A 20,814-nucleotide genomic window follows, 5' to 3' on the forward strand; every position below is an offset into this window, starting at 1 on the left:
ATCCCCTAGGACAACTTTAACATCATACTTGGGCAACTTGTCATATACTTGCTCCATTTTTTCATAGAACTGTTCTTTCTCTTCCTCTTCGGCATCCTCTGTAGGGGCATGGACACTAATTAGTGATATGTTGGCAAATCACCCTCTCAATCTTAACCGGCGTAGTCTGGGGCTAATTGCTTCATATTCAATCACATTATGACTGACTGATTTCTTGACCATAAACCTATTCTATTTTCTTCCTCCCCACTATTTAACAAAATATAGTGCTGTAGATCTGTCATATCGATTGTCTTCCATCTTATCTCCTGTAATGCTGCCACATCTATCTGATATTTAAATAATTCCTCCAATTTTCTACTAGCCCCGGCCTGAAAGATACTTCTCACATTCCATGTTCCAATATATCCCTATCGTTGCCATTTAGCGCGCTTTAGTCGTCGTAAGTTTGGGACCGTCCGGTTATCTTGATTTGGTTTCTGAACAATATGTAATTTTGTGGTCGTGGAGTTATTAGCCCCACATACCAACCCCCACCCTGGAGGACCAGGGTATCACTCTTAGTCTGGATCATCACCTTAGACCTGTCCGGCTTGGGTGGCCCTACCAGGAGCATGTGCTCCCGCCGGTATAGCTCTAAGGATCATTTGAACACGCAAGCCTCCGAAACACCCGGCAAAATGTATTTTGCCTTCGTCAAGGTGGTGATACCATCGGGAAGAGTGATGCAAGATACCACTCAAAATATCTCATTCTTGTGGCTGGATCAACAGGCTTTAAACAATGGGCCCGTATAAACCTGTATGGTTTGATGTGTAACAGCTTTGTAGCTCTGTGTCCAGAAGAAACTGAAACCGCTACTTGTGCTAATTTTGTGAGTCATTTATTCGGTGACCATTCTAGGTTCACACGCATGTTTTTTATTGAGCACCGAGCCAGTAGTTTCAAATTTATTTAAAATTACGTGAATCTATGCTCAAGAAGGTGGCACTTCACCAGGAAATTGCTGAACAAATGCATCGCGTACCCGTTGAGCCGACTCATATTTAAAATAACTTTTACATACGAAAATACGATGTTGCAGTGATAACTGTCTCACCATTTTAACAGCTGAGATTCAGACTGGCTACTGATGCTAAATTAAAATTATAATCCTTTGTCGTAAATCGCCCATAACAAATCGTGCTGCTTTTTTATTTCCCATACTCTTCTACAGGGTCTCTCTTATAAACCCAGACCAAGCACACGGTGTTACATCGTGCACGGCCGCCCTGCTTTAAGTGTGTGTACGTACATGCATACTCTGCCTGTTTAGCCACGACTAACTACAGCAGAAACACAAGACACCCTCAGGGGTGATCAGTAAAGGATTGACATGTTCCAAGAGAAAATAGTGTGGATCAAAGGACATGGGCAGATATCGGCAAATAACGAACCATCAAAATATATATTAATGGTAGATGATTTATTTAAAAAAAAATTGTCATTCTGAGAACTATGATTGTGTAGGATGATCACTAAAATTTTTAATTTTACTATTAATCTTGATGTACATCCAAAAAATAAAGCAAATGGGATGGTACATGTTAATAAATTCGTACTAATTCTGACAAAATTTTACATTGAATCATCATTATCGAATTTTTTAATGTTAAATTTTATTTGTTAAGAAAATGATGCTCGTATGCATGTCAAATCATGCCAGAAAATCTGGAACAAGATTTTAAATGTTTAAGTTACATGACTTGTCAAAAATACGAAAATACAAAGAAAATTTTAATTTGCACTTAATTCTGCTTGAGTAATTTTTCCTCCAATTTTACTAGACATTTCAGTGATTATCTGTTCAGCGTAACCTCAGAATACACGTGACTTACGTGACAAAAATAAGCAAGTAAAAAAAATATTTTTAAATTAAATCTTTAGCCATGTGTAATGACCGTAACACAACGCTGAAACTTAGAACAATGATGGTAACACACACATCAATAATTTACAATAAAAATAAAAATACCCAACCTGTGGAAATAAATAAAAAGAAATGCATATAATAAATCTCCCATTACCATCATCTACCAAGGAAAGAAATGCAACCAACTACGACTAAAAATACTATTTTACAAATGTACAACACGTGTCCACACGTTATTCATCCATTTTATGGAGATGGAATACTCCCATAAATGATCGTCTGAAACAACAGTAATCAATCCGGTAGAAATAGTCTGGATAATGGTGACCGATAAGGTCGTCGATACCTACATCGAACTCAGGTCGTTACCAAAATTTATCGAATATTGAGGAATTGGGTAGTATCATACAGCTACGATTTTGATGTCATTGTGATGACGCTCATCCAGTATGATAAAAGGCTCCAGTAATCTCATACGCTCAATTTTATTTTATAAGAAGACATGTGGTTTACCTCGTGGTTCAATAATATTTTGTAAAGACGCTACCGTCTATGGTTCTCTCACGAAAACAACTACTCGCAGATATAACAAATGATGATAAATTATCTCTAAATATTCATTCATCGTTATACACAACATCGCAGAAAATAGATTACATGTGCTTCTGATCACAGTGACGCGAAGATTCGCCCCCAAATAGCACATAAAATTATCATAACCCAATACAACATCTCTCCACATGGCACGACATGACAGGGAAAGTATCAAACATAACTCACAACATTCGTCCAAAATTAACGGATAAAATTACATAAATGACTGGAACCACACATGAATGTAATAATCAGACAATGTCCTTCCTTAAAAATATGAAATCGGATTCAAAAGAAATCTATCCGTATCACTAGCGTAGCACTCGTACGTCAGATGAGCCTGCTCCCTTAGGAAAATGTAGCAAACATTTTTGGTAAAAACATAGGAGAAATAAACTCCGAAGAATAAAAATATTACATGTACACAATCCTCAATATTGTAGTAATTGAATGGAAAAGTAATATTCCTTAAGGGATAGCCGATGGCTGATATTTAAACTGGATACTTTTCCGATGACATGACTTACTTAAACCCGCATAGTCAATGATGTTGACATACAGGCATCACGCACCTTAAAAATCGTACAGTAGGAGAAAATACAGACTCAACGTCGTATAACACAAGAAAATGACATGGTAAAGATACTAAAAATCTACTCAAACTACAGTTCAACCAATAATCCCTTCAAGAAGAAAGTTAGCTACTTATTATGGCTACATAGAACAGATAATACCCAGTAAAAATGAATTGTCAACTTAACTTAGATGTCTTAATGACCCTGGTTTCCTTCTAGGCTCGATTCATGGCATTAAGACGCTGTCGGCATCGGTCTTCCCTTTTAGTGTTACATCTTGAGCTGGGCGACGTTTTCGGGTCAAACAAATTTCCTTTGTTGGTCTTCATTGCCTCGGCTGGTTACGAACTGGTACCTCGTGATGTACACTGGAACTTACACGAAAATATTAGTATGGATTCCCAACTCGTGGTTTCACAATTGACATGTAATGATACATACTTTCTTCATGAACACTATTGGCGTCTGCTATGAATGTAGATGGTCTGTTAAACTTTCTAGAGCCGTAAGACCTATCTGTGTCGGTGCGACGTAAAAGCAAAAAACTATCAAGAAATGAGACTATTCTCCTCGTGGTGGTGAGCAACAGCTGTCCAGGTCTTGATTGTGTACACCACCTATATTCTGAGCTCTGACATCGTGATTCGATTTTATTTCATAATATTATTATTTACACCTTCCTAAAAATGTGTTATCAAATCTTTTATGCACACTTGTTGGAGAATGTTTATCAAGACGTCGAATCTGAAGTTTTAATATTACGAGAACTTTTAAATGTAATGTTTCTCGTGGATGGAGAGTCCAGCAGTATTAATAAAATTTTCCGTCTTTTCTTGCGGTGATAACGCTGTTCTTCATCCCTCAACAGGTTATATAAAAGAAAAAAGAAAGCCACCCCTGTGGGTTTCGCCGGCGAACACTCGGCGTGGAGCATGTGGCGTACAGTCGTATCGCATAAAATACACTGCCAATTACAATAGACCTAAAATGTCACAATACATACATTATCATTATAGACCGTTATGCTTTTCAGTGTTCAGTCTGCAAGCCTCTGTGAATTTAATAAACGTCGTCACAATCCTCTATTTACAACTAGTGCTGTGGCCTCATTTAGTTGTATATGCATTGCTTGTTCGGGTTTTATCAGTGTTTGAACTTGGTGTATGTTTTATGAAGTATCGCTGAGTAGCTAGTGATGCTGACAGTGATGTGTTCGTGAACGATGACTCAGACAGTGACAGTAGTGAGGTTATGGCAGGAACCGCACAAGTAAGTGCTGTGAATATATCTGAGAGCTTGGAGGATTCCGAATTTAATGATGGAGCAAATTACGGTCCTGAGAATGAGGATAATGATGATGATGATGGTGACGGTGATAGTAGTAATGCTCTCCAAAGATCTGTGTACCGGGCGAGTTGGCCGTGCGGTTAGGAACGCGCAGCTTTGAGCTTGCGTCGGGGATATAGTGGGTTCGAACCCCACTGTCGGCAGCCCTGAAGATGGTTTTCCGTGGTTTCCCATTTTCACACCAGGCAAATGCTGGGGCTGTACCTTAATTAAAGCCATGGCCACTTCCTTCCCATTCCTAGGCCTTCCCTGCTCATCATCACCATAAGACCTATCTGTGTTGGTGCGACGTAAAGCAACTAGCAAAAAAAAATTCTGTGTTTCGGGAGGTTTTCGTAGGAAGTGATACTCATTATTATTACCCTGCACCTGCCTACTTGGAAAATCCAGGTCCAAAGCATGTCCCGCCTTGGAACGCAAAACCTTTTCGTATTTTTATCTCTTCTTTACTCAGGCTCTGTGGCAGCTAATAGTGACAAACTAATAGATATGCTACTCAATTCTTGAGGTCAGCACAACAATTGAAGCCGAATTCCCGTGTAAAGCAGTGGCGGCCTGTTACTCTAAAGGAAATGAAAGGATTTTCGCTGGATTGTTAGAGATAGGAATTACACGCAGACCGACAATATCTTCGTACTGGAACACTGATTCTCCAATCATCCCATGATTTTCAAAGATGTTCTCAAGGAACAGATTCCAGCTGTACTGAAATTCTTCGACCTTGTGAATAATGATTCGTTGTTTCCACCAGGTCATGAGAAATATGACCCATGTGCTCGCTTCAGTCCTCTTGTGGATCACACCAACAGTTTGTTGAGGCACCATTACACTACCCGCCAGCACCTTAGCATAGACGAGTCACTTGTTGGAACAAAATGTGATTTCTCTTTGTTGCAGTATCTTCCAAACAAAAAACATCACAAATGGGGGATAAAATTCTGGATGCTGTGCGACTCAATATCACATTATTATTTGGGTTTCTTCTGCTATTGTGGGTGTGGTGAGGCATTGAGGGGTATGAGGGAGGAGTTGGAAAGTTTGAGGGAGATAATTAGGATTCTCACAGAAGACGGGAAGGAAGATAGGACTCCCTCAAACAATGTACAGGTTACAGTAGGTGTACAAGAGGGAGGGGAAGGAAAGGGAGGAGTTGTAGAAGACAGGTGGTCTAATGTTCTAAGGGGAAGGAGATTGCAGGCCAAGGGCTGTATTCAGGATCAGAATTCAGGACAGGTGTCTGTGCGAAATCGGTATGAGTCACTCCAGGTAGAACAACAGAGGGAAGATGAGGGACAGGGAACTGTTGCTGAGATGCGTGGAAGTAGGAGGAAGGGAAAAGGTAGGAAAGGGAAATGTAGAGTAGAGGATAGGAAAAGACAGGTGGAACGGGGTCATGGGAAGGAGAAAAGGGAGGAGGAAGTAGCTTCTGCAGCTATCAGGAAAGATAGGGCTGACCAGGAGGGGAGGGGATCAAATGAGGTGGATAGGGTTGAGGCTCTGGTCATGGGGGATTCCATCGTTAGACACGTGGGGAAAGTGTGTGGAGGAAAGGGAACCAGGGTAGAATGTTATCCAGGAATTAGGTTGAGGCAGATGTTGAGGAAAGTAGAAGAGAGGGAGGAGGGGAAGGAGAAGGTGGTAGTGTTTCACGTTGGTACCAACAACGTAAGGCAAGCTGATATAAGTACCAACATAGTTGGAGATGTGTGGGATCTGGTAAATGCAGCACGGGTGAAGTTTAAGAAAGCGGAGATTGTTATTAGTGGAATACTGTATAGAAGGGATACTGACTGGAGGGTGATTGGGGATTTAAATGAGACTATGGAGTGGGTATGTGGGAAACTGGGAGTGAAATTTCTAGATCCTAATGGGTGGGTAGGAGAAAGGGATCTGCGCTCGGATGGCCTTCATTTAAACCGCAGTGGTACGTATAAGTTAGGAAATTTGTTTGGAAGGGTAATAGGGAGGTACATTCAGGGAAATGGGATGGCCTAGGGAGCGGTGATAAGGGAACAGGGAACTGGAAATCAAGTAGGGATGACATAAAATTGTTAGTGTTGAACTGTAGAAGTATTGTAAAGAAAGGAATAGAATTAAGTAATTTAATAGATATATATTTACCAGATATTGTAATAGGAGTTGAATCATGGCTGAGAAATGATATAATGGATGCAGAAATTTTCTCACGGCACTGGAGTGTGTATCGTAGAGATAGGATAGGAAAGGTGGGAGGGGGAGTTTTCATTCTGGTGAAAGAAGAATTTGTAAGCTACGAAAAAGTTAAAGATGAGACACATGAAATTCTAGGTGTAAGGCTCATTTCTAAAGATAATAGGCAACTTGATATATTTGGAGTGTACAGATCGGGAAAGGGTAGCACTGATGCGGATTCGGAATTATTTGATAGGATAGTCAGCTATGTGGGAAACGACATGGAAAGAAATGTGATTGTAGCGGGAGATCTGAATTTGCCAGATGTCAATTGGGAAGGAAATGCGAACGACAGGAAGCATGACCAACAAATGGCAAATAAGTTAATATGGGAAGGACAGCTGATTCAGAAAGTGATGGAACCAACCAGAGGGAAAAATATTTTGGATGTGGTGCTGATAAAACCAGATGAGCTCTATAGGGAAACTGAAGTAATAGATGGTATTAGTGATCATGAAGCTGTTTTTGTGGTAGTTAAAAATAAATGTGATAGAAAGGAAGGTCTTAAAAGTAGGACTGTTAGGCAGTACCATATGGCTGATAAAGCAGGTATGAGGCAGTTTCTAAAACGTAACTATGATCGGTGGAAAACGGTAAATAAAAATGTAAACAGACTCTGGGATGGGTTTAAAGAAATTGTTGAGGAATGCGAAAACAGGTTTGTACCTTTAAGGGTGGTAAGGAATGGTAAAGACCCACCTTATTATAATAGAGAAATAAAGAGACTAAGAAGGAGGTGCAGACTGGAAAGAAATAGAGTTAGAAATGGCTGTGGAAGTAAGGAGAAATTGAAGGAACTTACTAGAAAATTGAATCTAGCAAAGAAGGCAGCTAAGGATAACATGATGGCAAGCATAATTGGCAGTCATACAAATTTTAGTGAAAAATGGAAGGGTATGTACAGGTATTTTAAGGCAGAAACAGGTTCCAAGAAGGACATTCCAGGAATAATTAATGAACAAGGGGAGTGTGTATGTGAGGATCTTCAAAAGGCAGAAGTATTCAGTCAGCAGTATGTAAAGATTGTTGGTTACAAGGATAATGTCGAGATAGAGGAAGAGACTAAGGCCAAAGAAGTAATAAAATTTACGTATGATAACAATGACATTTACAATAAGATACAAAAGTTGAAAACTAGAAAAGCGGCTGGAATTGATCAGATTTCTGGGGATATACTAAAGACAATGGGTTGGGATATAGTACCATATCTGAAGTACTTATTTGATTATTGTTTGGCCGAAGGAGCTATACCAGATGAATGGAAAGTTGCTATAGTAGCCCCTGTGTATAAAGGAAAGGGTGATAGACATAAAGCTGAAAATTACAGGCCAGTAAGTTTGACATGCATTGTATGTAAGCTTTGGGAAGGCATTCTTTCTGATTATATTAGACATGTTTGTGAAATTAATAACTGGTTCGATAGAAGGCAATTCGGTTTTAGGAAAGGTTATTCCACTGAAGCTCAACTTGTAGGATTCCAGCAAGATATAGCAGATATCTTGGATTCTGGAGGTCAAATGGACTGTATCGCGATTGACATGTCTAAAGCATTTGATAGGGTGGATCATGGGAGACTACTGGCAAAAATGAGTGCAATTGGACTAGACAAAAGAGTGACTGAATGGGTTGCTATATTTCTAGAAAATAGATCTCAGAGAGTGAAGCTTTGTCTGACCCTGTAATAGTTGAGAGGGGAGTTCCTCAGGGCAGTGTTATCGGACCTTTATGTTTTCTTATATATAAATGATATGAGTAAAGGAGTGGAATCGGAGGTAAGGCTTTTTGCGGATGATGTTATTCTCTATAGAGTGATAAATAAGTTACAAGATTGTGAGCAACTGCAATGTGACCTCGAAAATATTGTGAGATGGACAGCAGGCAATGGTATGTTGATAAACGGGGCTAAAAGTCAGGTTGTGAGTTTTACAAATAGGAAAAGTCCTCTCAGTTTTAATTACTGCGTTGATGGGGTGAAAGTTCCTTTTGGGGATCATTGTAAGTATCTAGGTGTTAATATAAGGAAAGATCTTCACTGGGGTAATCACATAAATGGGATTGTAAATAAAGGGTACCGATCTCTGCACATGGTTATGAGGGTGTTTAGGGGTTGTGGTAAGGATGTAAAGGAGAGTGCATATAAGTCTCTGGTAAGACCCCAACTAGAGTATGGTTCCAGTGTATGGGACCCTCACCAGGATTACCTGATTCAAGAACTGGAAAAAATCCAAAGAAAAGCAGCTCGATTTGTTCTGGGTGATTTCCGACAAAAGAGTAGCGTTACAAAAATGTTGCAATGTTTGGGTTGGGAAGAATTGAGAGAAAGAAGAAGAGCTGCTCGACTAAGTGGTATGTTCCGAGCTGTCAGCGGAGAGATGGCGTGGAATGACATTAGTAGACGAATAGGTTTGAATGGTGTCTATAAAAGTAGGAAAGATCACAATATGAAGATAAAGTTGGAATTCAAGAGGACAAACTGGGGCAAATATTCATTTATAGGAAGGGGAGTTAGGGATTGGAATAACTTACCAAGGGAGATGTTCAATAAATTTCCAATTTCTTTGAAATCATTTCGGAAAAGGCTAGGAAAGCAACAGATAGGGAATCTGCCACCTGGGCGACTGCCCTAAATGCAGATCAGTATTGATTGATTGATTGATACCGCTGAGCAGAGAGCAATGTTGATAGGAAAAATGTACAGAAGCATGGACTAGCATTTCTTGCTGTGACTAAATTACTAGCGATAGGCAACTACCTAATGAATCATGTGGTAATGGACAATTTCCTTACTACGATTAGTCTGGCCCAGCATTTGTTTTCTAAGGGCACATACTTCACAGGTACCCTCCGATGAAACAGAAAGGATATCCCTTCAGAACTGAAAGGTAAATTTGCTATTGGTGAGGCTAGTTACTTTAGAAAGGACGAGGTCCTGCTAGCTGTCTACCGGGAGAAAAATCTTTAAAAAATCTCGTCTACGCATTCCATTGCCAAAAGCAAAACTACAGCTAAACCAAGAAAGAACAGACCTCCTAAGGAGGTAAAGACACCAACAATTACACACCAGTACAACGAATTTATGGGGGGTGCTGATGGTTCGGATACGATGCTATATACTTACCTAGATGAGCTCCTAGGGGTCGATGACCTTCGATGTTAGGCCCCTTAAAACAACAAGCATCATTATCATCACCTAGATGAGCACCAGATACTCAAGTTTTGGAAGAAGGTTGTCTTTTTAATTTTCGCGAGAACGGTGCTGAATGCATATGTTATCTATAAGGAAAACTCCTCTACCAAGAAAATGACGAGGTTAAAATTTACATCTTCCATTATTCTTGAACTCGAAAATGAGTGGATGTCAGAAAAGAACCTCTTATCTCCAGCACAACATCCGACAGATCCAAGTCCTCCCGGAGCGCTACTGGAAAAACTTCCATGATGTAACCTAAAATGATGTGCCATGTGTAGCAAGAAAGATGGTGGACCAGTAAAGAGATCCCATTTACAGTGTGTAAAGTTAAACGGGGGCTCCACCCATTATGCTTGGGGGTCCACAAGTGTTAAAAGTGGTAGTGACTTAAAAAGTGTAAATACGTACATGATTTTCTTGTAGATAGCGTTAAATTTTTTAAATAAATACTAGGCATAATATCGTGGGCTTCTTTTACATCTGACTGTGAGCAAGTACACATCATAAGACATCCCGACACATCTGTCTTAGGTGAGTACCTACGTATATCAGGTAACTTTTGTAGGTCTGAACGTGAAAAATATAATCTGCTCCATGCTTAATTTCCCAGGAAAAAACATTTTTTCTCCCAAATGTGGCCTTAATTATCTGGATTTAGAATTAGGAGAATTATGTTCATCTTGTTCAGCCTTGCAATTTGGTCGTAAAGCGGGTGGCATTCTTACCATACCTGTTGTAAATAGGCGTGGCAATAAGAGGGTTAATCACTACAGGATCAGATAAGGCTTCATCTACACAAATTCCCTGAATTCTATTTTCTAGAAATTTAGCCTTTGTTAGGGCATTAGTGATACAGTCCATTTGACTTCCTGAATCTGAAATATCTGCTATATCTTGCTGTAATCATTCAAGTTGAGCTTCAGTAGAATAACTTTTCCTAAACCTGAAATGCCTTCTGTCAAACCAGTTTGTAATTTTGCAAACATTTTTCGTATAATCAGAAAGAATGCTTTCCCACAGCTTACAAACAACACACATCAGGCTGGCTGACCTGTAACTGTCATGCCATGTCAACAGTAAAGTAATAGGTGTAAGTGCTAACCAGACTTCATTGACAGATCTCCGCTATCCAGAAGCCAGAGAGCAGAAGGCAAAACTGTAACGTCCATCCAGCACTAGGGCAATGAAAGCTGAAGTTCCACAAAGTGCAGGAAGAATCATACGGCTTGATTTGTGTGACAAAATTGGTAGTGTTTCATCTTGTGGTTCGTAATCAGTGTACACAAACACTAATTTACTGTTCTAAAGGACCGCCAAGGAGGAAACTTGCTGACATGAGAAAACAGTTTGCTTGCCTTCTGCACCAAAACAGTGCCTCTGCTTATCAAGTTATGTGCAATATTTCATTCAGAACAAATTTACCAGACTGAGTGGCTCAGACTGTAGAGCATTGGCCTTCTGAGCCCTAGTTAGTGGGTTCATTCCCAACTCAGTCTGGTGATATTTGAAAGTGCGTACACTAGATTTACTGGCACATAGAACTCCTGTCGGATAAAATTCCAGCATCTTGGCGTCTTCAAAACCAGAACGTAAATTCACTAACGTCGTTGTTGTTGTTGTTATTATTATTATTATTATTATTATTATTATTATTATTATTATTATTATTATTATTCCAGATATTCTGTTCAACTCCATCTCACAAAGTAAAACAATTAATCAGTGCAGATTGAAACATTCCATTCCTGACTTGGTCGAATGACTGGAAACAGGCTGTGGATTTTCATTTTCACATTAAAACACGTGGTTATTTTTGGTGCAGGCCTTTAGGCATTGAACAAATTCATCTCTTCCAGATTGCGAGGCTAAAAGACCACTACCATTTGAGGTAGTATAGGCAGAAACTTTGGTAGAGAGGTAATGGTGATACTCTATGGGATTTGGATCCCACACCTTAAGGCAAAGGCTGCTTCCTTCCCACTCCTAGTCCGTTCCTATTAAAAAGAAAAGAAAAAAGAAGATATTTGTTGGGTTTAATTTATTATCCCATCATAGAGATCAGAGAATGTGTGTGAGATGGTGAAGATTGACCGTGAGAGGAGGAGTTGGAAGAGTTTGGGACAATGGTATTACAGGTGAATTTCATCTGATATGAACCTCCATCAGACTAGCACCTGACAGCAGGGAATTTCTTTCAAGCTATTTAATAAAATAAAAAATGAAAGAAAGTTGGCTTAGCAGGAAATCATTGTGGTGGCTGTATCAGTTCCTTAGATCAGCTGTACAGAAAACAAGGTAGGACAGAATTAGGAATGATCAGATACGAAGAGACCTGACCATGGAAGAAAGGTGGAGTGTTGCAAGCCTGAAGTGGCTAGGACACGTTAAGCAGTTGCAGGTGACTCAAACACCAAGGAAGTATTTTGTAAAGATTGTTCCGGGACGAAGACCAATTGGACGCCCTAGAAAAAGGTGGTTAGGTCAGATAAGAGAAGACCTAGAGATGAGAGGAGAAACATGGGATGCCTAGAGAGAAAAGAAGCATACCAGGACCGTAATAAATGGAGGCACATCGTTCTTAAACATCCTACCTGGCTCGTTGAAAGGAATTCATGATGATGATGATATTTGTGTCATAGATCTGATTAAATGATTGGCCTTAGAAATGAATAAGTGTAGGTTTAGACTAAATGGGGTAAGTTAGATGAGAAAAGAAGTACAGGGGAGAAAGTTGGATGTTAGTGTGAAATGAGGTAGCCTCAACAGGGGCTAAAAGGCAATCAGAACGTAGGAGATGTGACACTGGGGAGCCATTCTAGAAGGTGACTGGTTCATACAGTACGTGTTCAACTAAAAGAATTGCTGAAAATACGTTGCATGGAAAACCTGGGTATTGAGTTTGTTTGTCTTTGGAAGCATGAGGAACTCAAGAACACAGGAATCTGATGGGGGTTTCAGGTAGCCCCTATGAGGACTAAGGACGTTACTGGGATCTTGATTGAGAAAGGTACGCATAGCTGTGTACGGAATTGTAAATGTGGAGAAGTTAAGATTGCACAGAAACCCTTTGAGAGCTCAGAACTCATATGTTTAGCTCCCATTTGTTTCTTAAAACATTACCCTAGTTTAGTTTCATTATCATGTGGAATTCCTTGTGATAATATATCAAAAGCTATGTATTTGGATTTTATCAAGAGGAAGTATTGTTAATGCAGTGTTTTAAAGTACTTGCAGCTGTATCATGTGTTTCTGTTTGGAAAGTAAAATTCTCATGATACATGTTGATGATGTAATGCAGGAATGTAGTTTATTTTGTGAAATATGTAGTCACATATTGCCAGTTCTATTCAACAGGGCATGACGGAGGGTATATTTTTAATTCTCTTGTATCCTTCTTTGCAGATACTATGGTGCTGTGAGCCTGATTCCAATATTTCAGTATAGTAATGTGTATTCAGCTACTCCACATTTGAGGAATCTTGCTGCCAACAGTAAACTTCAAGAAGACTGTCTACTATACGTTTCAGGCTCAGGTTAGTTTTTTCTCATGTCGCTGTTCTTGGCAGATTTTCGGTTGGTGGTAAGTAGTTAGTAATATTAATGAAACATACATATGCACCGAGTGTCAGATGGCGAGAGATAACTTGACCCCCTAAGAGGACCAATGGCTTTAGGCAGATGAGTTATCTTACGTTGGGTGATGGTGATGACACTGGAACCCATTAAGTAGCATCTGTCCCTAGGTTAGGGCGGCTTCAGAAGGCACCTGTACTCCTAAAAATGAGTGCAAATATGGTGCGGATACACAAAATGCTAGGGCGTCCCCTGTAGGTGATGCAGAGTTCTTCAAGTGCTGGGGGAGCTGTGACAAGTGGACAACCAGTATCACGGTGTATCCGCATCCTGACCCTGACAGACAAGACCGAAGAGCTGGTAGAAGGACATAGCCATCCTTGGTCTTATTGAAACAAAATGGAGAGGAAGGGTATAGGACAGGATGCAGCAAATGGAATAGGAATGATCATTAGAAAGGATGTCCTGGAATATGTGAAGGACGTGAAGAAGATCAATGACAAAATGATCATAGCAAGGATACAGTAAGAGACAGGAGTGTGAGATCTGTTCCAGGTATATCCTCCACAAACTAGAAATAAAGAAGAGAATACAGAACAGTTCCTTGAGTGAATGGAGAAATACATTGAATACAAGGAAGAAATTACAATGGGAGATCTGAACACACAAGTGGGAAGAGTGAGATGGGAAAGAAAAGAGATTCTGGGGCCATTTGGATATGGAAACAAGAATCAAGAAGTGGATATTTTAATTGACTTCTGCCAGAGGAACCAACTAATAATAGGAAACACATCGTAGGACAGAAATAGTCATTTTGAACAGGAATGGAGTAATTTTGAGAGTGCATTTGTAAGACTGGACTCCATTGGACTTGTAGAATACTCAAGTGTATGTGAAGAGACAAAAATATGCCCAAGGATTGGGAAAAGGGGGGTTATTATACCAATATTCCAGAAAGTAGATAAAAAATGTGCAATAACTACTGAGAAATCACCATCCTCTTCCATGTTGCCAAGATAATGGAAAGGATATTGGAAAGAAGAATTAGAGAAAAGAAGGGAAATCGGTTAGAAGAGGAACAGTGTGGATTCAGAAGGGGAAAGTGAACAGTAGAACAGTAGAGCTGGAAATGTGGGAAGGATATATTACCAACACACAGGGGCATTGGCAAGGAACTAATAACAATCATAAAAGCGATATATGATGAAGACAGCAATTGTTTGGAATTGACAATGGACTGAAACAAGGGAGTGTGTTGTCACGGAAGCAATTCTTAATGGTGATGGATGACATCATAAAGGCAGCGAGGGAAGATTGTAGAGGGGAAAGAATTAATGTAATGATGACCGTGGATGTTGATGTGATCTGGGGAGAAGATGATGAGGTACAACAACAGTTGAATGTACTGAATAGAAGGAACAATGGAGATTGAGGATCAGTGTGGAGAAGAGCAAGGCATTGATGATGAGTATAGGATATAAAGAAGATCTATCAAAATTGAAGACAAGGAACTGGAAATCATAGAACACTTGAAATACTTGGGAAGTGAACTGACAGAAAATGGAAGACTGGATAAGAAAATTAGTAGGTGGATACAACGGGGGAGTGCCTTTTACCACCAGGTACAGAGATTAATATGGAATAAAGATGTACAAGATGTAAGGTACAAGGGTTCTTACTTGCCTATAATGACATATGCAGCAGAACCCTGGACAATGACTCAGAGTACAGGTAGCTGAAATGAAATTCCTGGGGAGTATGGTACAGAAGACAAGGAAGGACAGAGTGAGAAATGAAGACATACGAAAAGAGCTAAATGTGCAAAAACTAAATGAAAAACTGGAACAGAACAGATTGAGATGGTTTGGAAATATGAAGCAGATGAGAGAAGAAAGACCGCCAAGAGAAGCACTGGAAAGATAAAGGACAAGGGAGACCAAGATTATGGTGGATGGACTCTGTGAAGAACTGCACAGAACAACAGAACCTGGAATAGATGAGGAATGGGAGAGACAATATTGATAAAACACCTGCATTACATTCCTTCAGTACAGAGTCAAACATCGGGAGTACAGATGCAACATCAGGAAATTGTCAACTTCCTCTTCATTTGTATCCTCACGTGGTGAATACACTGAGAGAATTCTTGTCCTAATTCCTCCAACTGAAAAATCTACCCACATCTGTCTAACAGAAACTGTGCTTTATGTGATAATATTCTTTCCTGGTTCTTCCTCATGCTACACAAATAAATTAATACAAAATAATATGACTATACGTAATGTGATCAATTTTGATCTGAGCACACAGACAGGACCAGATAGCGAGAATATCCAATGTCTTTCAAAGTTTAAATATATATCCTTGATCTATTTTTGTTTTTAGAACTTTCATGGCTGAAGATATCCTCCAATGAGAAAGAAACATGTACCTTGATTTAATATTATTCCCAACATTTTGTATTGTAAAGGTGGAATTGTCCTAAAAGTGCCATAACACTTGTTTCGTTTTCATTGTGCTGAAAAACATCTTTGTGCCAAAAAATATCTAAAGACTGCGCCAGGCATGTGTTCATCTTAAGGCAGTAGAACTACTACCTCCTCTTGCAGATTAGCTATACTGACCAAACCTCTGTGTGTTTTGACATTTCAAGGAACACTCTGTTTCTGAGAAGGGAGTGGCAAGTGTTCTAATTGAAACTACTGGCAGCGAAAAGTTACATTCTATGGTGAAGTTGGCTGTCACTGATGATGGCCGTAAACTGCCTCCGTATGTTATATTTAAATGCAAGACATTACCGAAGAACACTACATTCCCGACTGGTATCCACGTATACATGCTCGGTTAAAAGGCTAGATGTGCGAATGGATACGTTCCGTGGTAAAATGAAGACCTGGCATTCTGCTCCAAAAGCAGACCTTACTTGTGCCGGACAACTTTAGAGGCCACCTTGTTGATGCTGTGAAGCAAGAACTCGGAGCTAATAAAACTGATCTTGTGGTCTAACATCGATCTTGCAACCTTTGGACATGTCAGTGAACAAGCCTTTTAATAACCATTTGCTTCGAAAGTATTCTGACTGGATGGCTGCTGGAAACCATGAATATATGCTCGGTGGTAAGCTGGATCGTTCAGGCTTGGGGTTATATATCTGAAGTGATAGTGTCCAAGAACTTCGAAAAATGGGATTTCCAATGCACTTGATGGCACTGATGACCGAAACGGGAATGGTTTACAGGGTGACGAAAGTGTCAACCAACTACAAAGCACTTAACAAGATCACATGTACCAACACAACGGAATTACCATAACATGAGTTCACATATTTAGCTCGACTAACAATTTTCACTGCCGGCCCCGTGGTGTAGGGGTAGCGCGCCTGCCCGGGTTTGATTCCCGGCCAGGTCAAGGATTTTTTCCTGGACCTGAGGGCTGGTTCGAGGTCCACTCAGACTACGTGATTAGAATTGAGGAGCTGTCTGACAGTGAGATAGTGGCCCTGGTCTCGAAAGCCAAGAATAACGGCCAAGAGGATTTGTCGTGCTGACCACACGACACCTCGTAATCTGCAGGCCTTCGGGCTGAGCGGCAGTCGCTTGGTAGGCCAAGGCCCTTCAAGGGCTGTAGTGCCATGGGGTTTGGTTTGGTTTGGTTTGGTTTGGTTTAACAACTTTCACTAACAGCTCAACAACCTAAGACTGTCTCTTTATATACCTTGCCTAGCCAGGCTTCCAGAAAGGGTATGATATATGATACAACAGGCTTTCTTGTATCTTCTTGAGTCTCGAATAACCTATGTACAAATGAATAGAACATTTTGTAAAACTCGAGTGACAAAGGTGCATTGTTCTAGAATCTTACATTACATCATATTTACAAGTAATAATAACAACAAAAACCAAAGTAATGATGTTGACCATCATAATACCACCAAGTAAGGAATAAACAGACATTGTACTCATTTCAAGTATCTTGGAGAGATATTTTCCTTTAATGCATCAGAGAATAAAGCATCTGTAACTCCACTCATCAGTCCAGTGCTTGGCTTTCACTCACTGTGGTGAAGAGAGGAATCCAAACAAAAGGTCCTTGGCTCACATCAAAATTCTGAAGGTGAATATCGCGTGAGGTGAAAAGCAGAACTATATTCTAAATTTGAAAAGCTCCCACATCCTATGAGGAAACTTTGTCCCTTGTTTTATGGTCATCTTTCTTGAATATGACATAGAATTCTTGACCTTCTCGTTACTTGAAAATGTGCTGCTCCGTGGGCAACTGCAGTGAAGGAGGATCTGACCAGTGAATGTGAGGCACTGGTTCACAAAAGATGAAGGATCTTTCAGAAAGGATTAGAAGAAGAACTCATGCAAAATGGACTGAGAAATGGGTCTTTAGTGAGAAAAGCTGTTTCCATGTGTTTGGCCCGATATTTCAGTGCTTCTTTCTCGGATGCATTAAAGGAAGGTGAAGGAGTATTGTAAATACAGAAAGGCAGACAAGTGTTAACTATGGTCCTAAGTGGCCAAAATGATTAAATGAAAATTTTAAAATCTGAAAAATATGCTATCATTGTTGACATTTAGTTTGGAAATATGTAAATTATAAAAAATTCATCATAGAAATGTAAATTACCCCATATTATTGCAAACTTGAAAAATTTGGATTTGACTACAGATAGTACAGGGTGGCGCACGAATAGTTGACACATTTGAAAATCAAATATAAAATGCAACTTGTGTACTATGTTGTTCGAATTTCGTGCACACCTTCCTTGTTTCATGGAAATAACTGTACAGGTGACACTGCTGCTTTATCTCCGAATGCCTGAATTCTAGTGAGCTTTCTGCCATGGCCAACCACGGCCGACTATCCGTTCAGCAGCGCGCCAAAACAGTAATCTTTTATTGTGAATCGAAAAGTGATACGGGGTGACAAATAAAATTTCGAGCTGTATTTCAGACTAGGTGGACACCAGCAAGGAACACTGTCATTCACTTATACAGAAACTTTGAAGAACAAGGCAGTGTGAAGGAAGAAAAGCGACCACGTGCACCCGCAGTTTGGTTTCCTGAGAACATCGCTGCACTGAGGGTTGCCATGCAGCCCACACCAGTCAACACGGCGGACTTCAAGAGAAAGTGGAATATCGCGCTGTTCAGTTCAAAGAATCTTAGACGGTGACCTTCAATTGTACCCGTACAAAATGACTGTACTACACAAGCTAACAGATCTTCACCGGCAGAAGAGATTGCAGTACGCATTATGGACTCAAGATAAAGATCAAGTACTGTTTAACACTTGGCTCTCTGAAGAAGCCTATTTTCATCTCAACAGGGCAGTTAATAAACAAAATGTGTGATTTTGGGCTACAGAAAAACCAGACAAGACCTCAAAGCCGCATGGAAATGCATGCTCAGATTGTGCAGCTCTGCAGTGAAATTCATGAAGACCTCTGCCGCTAAGTCGTCAGAAACATGCGTACTCGTCTCGAAGAGGTTGTCGGCAGCAGTGGAGGCAACACTAAACATGTGATATAGTGAAATGTATTTCCAGGATCCAAGCTACCTGTGTCTAAAATTTCATTAGTGTTCTGTGAAAAATAAAGTTGTTATTCTAAAAGTAAATGTGTCAACTATTCGTGTGCCACCCTGTGTAATGGTGATTAAAATGTTATTCCGTACTCGTAGGTCTATTTCCACCCCATCTCTATTGATTATAGTTTATGAACTTGTAAGGAAGTAGAAGTCTGACCATTTTATGAAGTCAGTGTAGTTCTTTTCTTAACCTCTTTTGCCTTTGTGAGGACATAGTAACACTTATAAAACTATTCTGTTAATTTATTCCACAGACAGTTGCCTTCCATCCTTGCAGGATGTCTTTTTGTTCTACTGTAGCATGACCTATGGAACCACACTTCGTGATCTCTGCCTTCGTTTTAACCCTCGAAGCCTACAGATTGATGAACGTAGGCTTGTACAGTTTGGTTTGCTGCACAAACTGATCCGCCGAATTCACAAGGTAAGATTCTTGATTTACATTTCATTAACTATTGGTGTAAAAGGTTATTTTCACAGTTAACGCTGAGAAAGAGTAGAGAGAAGTTATTTTGAAACCATGAAATAGGTAGAAATTTAGAAATTTCTTTTTATACCATGGTTGCTATATTGCATAAGCTTTTACACATGACATCCTGTTTCTCCCTCTTGTCACACTGACCTGTCGTTAAGGAATGAACATTGTCAAACCAAGACTAGCTGTTGTATACTTGTCCTTGATGGGTTATTTTTTTTAAACTGCAGGAATAACGCCATCTATCAAAGTAGAGTGACAGTGGAAGAGACAAGGCCTGCTTCAACTAACAATAATACTCACTCAGTCATTGTTGAAAAATTTTAGGGGCTTAGAACACAGTAGGCCATCACATTTTGTTTCCTTCTAGCTTCATGATATTAGGGTGTTAGAGACCTAGGTATTGTTCCCTCTCCCTTTAAGGATTCTTTTTTCACGTCATTCTTTGAGTGATTGTTCCTTCATTTTTTCCTCTCTTTTCAATTGATATTTTTATTTATCTGCTTGATCAGTAGGAGCTAATCCTCATGTGATTTAACAAATTATAAAAACAGTAATTGTAATCATCAGCAGTCGATTTGTAACAAGTGTGATTGAGCAATATTTCACATCAACAAAGCAGTTTGGGTCGCGCAGCTGTGAGCTTGCATTCAGGAGATAGTGGGTTTGAACCCCACTGTCAGCATCCCTGAAGATGGTTTTCCGTGGTTTCCCATTTTCACACTAAGCAAATGCTGGGGCCGTACCTTAATTAAGGCCATGGCCACTTCCTTCCCACTCCTAGCCCTTTCCTATCCCATCTTTGCCATAAGACCTATCTGTGTTGGTGTGACGTAAAGAAAAATGACGACAAAAAAAAACTCGTGTAGCTGGACTTGGCAATAAGAATACACACTGATAAGCCAGAAGATTATGACCACCTACCTACTATCGATATAAACCTGTCCAGGCGATAGCAGCGTCACCTGACGAGGAATGACAGCTAGTCAGACACACGTGCGGTGCATGTAGTATCAGTGAGCATGCTGTCCATGTGTAGAATGAGGAAGGCGCGCGATCTATCTGAGTTTGACCGAGGTCACTACTTGTCGGGTGTTCGAGGAGTGCTGTGGTGAGTGTCTTCAACGAGTGGCGAAACAAAGATGAAACCACGTCCAAACATCGAGGGGTTGGGCAGCCACCCTTCATTACAGATGTCGGACGTCATAGGCTGGGCAGACTGGTAAAACAGGACAGGCGGCGAACTGTGGTGGAACTAACATCAGACTTTAATGTTGGGCAGAGTACAAGTGTGTCTGAACACACAGTGCACTGAACACTCCTGAGGATGAACCTCCGCAGCC

General features: G+C 40.1%; 1 protein-coding gene across 1 annotated transcript in view; it reads left to right on the top strand.

Annotated features, from left to right (window-relative positions):
* Positions 1-20,814, top strand: part of LOC136864819 (GATOR1 complex protein NPRL2) — a 210,314-nt gene that overhangs the window by 135,390 nt on the left and 54,110 nt on the right. Inside the window, exons 7-8 of the mRNA XM_067142259.2 lie at positions 13,232-13,362; positions 19,251-19,420. Of these exons, the coding sequence (XP_066998360.1) occupies positions 13,232-13,362; positions 19,251-19,420 (301 nt within the window). The remainder of the gene's footprint in view (positions 1-13,231; positions 13,363-19,250; positions 19,421-20,814) is intronic.

Source organism: Anabrus simplex, chromosome 2, assembly GCF_040414725.1.
Source record: "Anabrus simplex isolate iqAnaSimp1 chromosome 2, ASM4041472v1, whole genome shotgun sequence".
Lineage (NCBI taxonomy): Eukaryota > Metazoa > Arthropoda > Insecta > Orthoptera > Tettigoniidae > Anabrus > Anabrus simplex.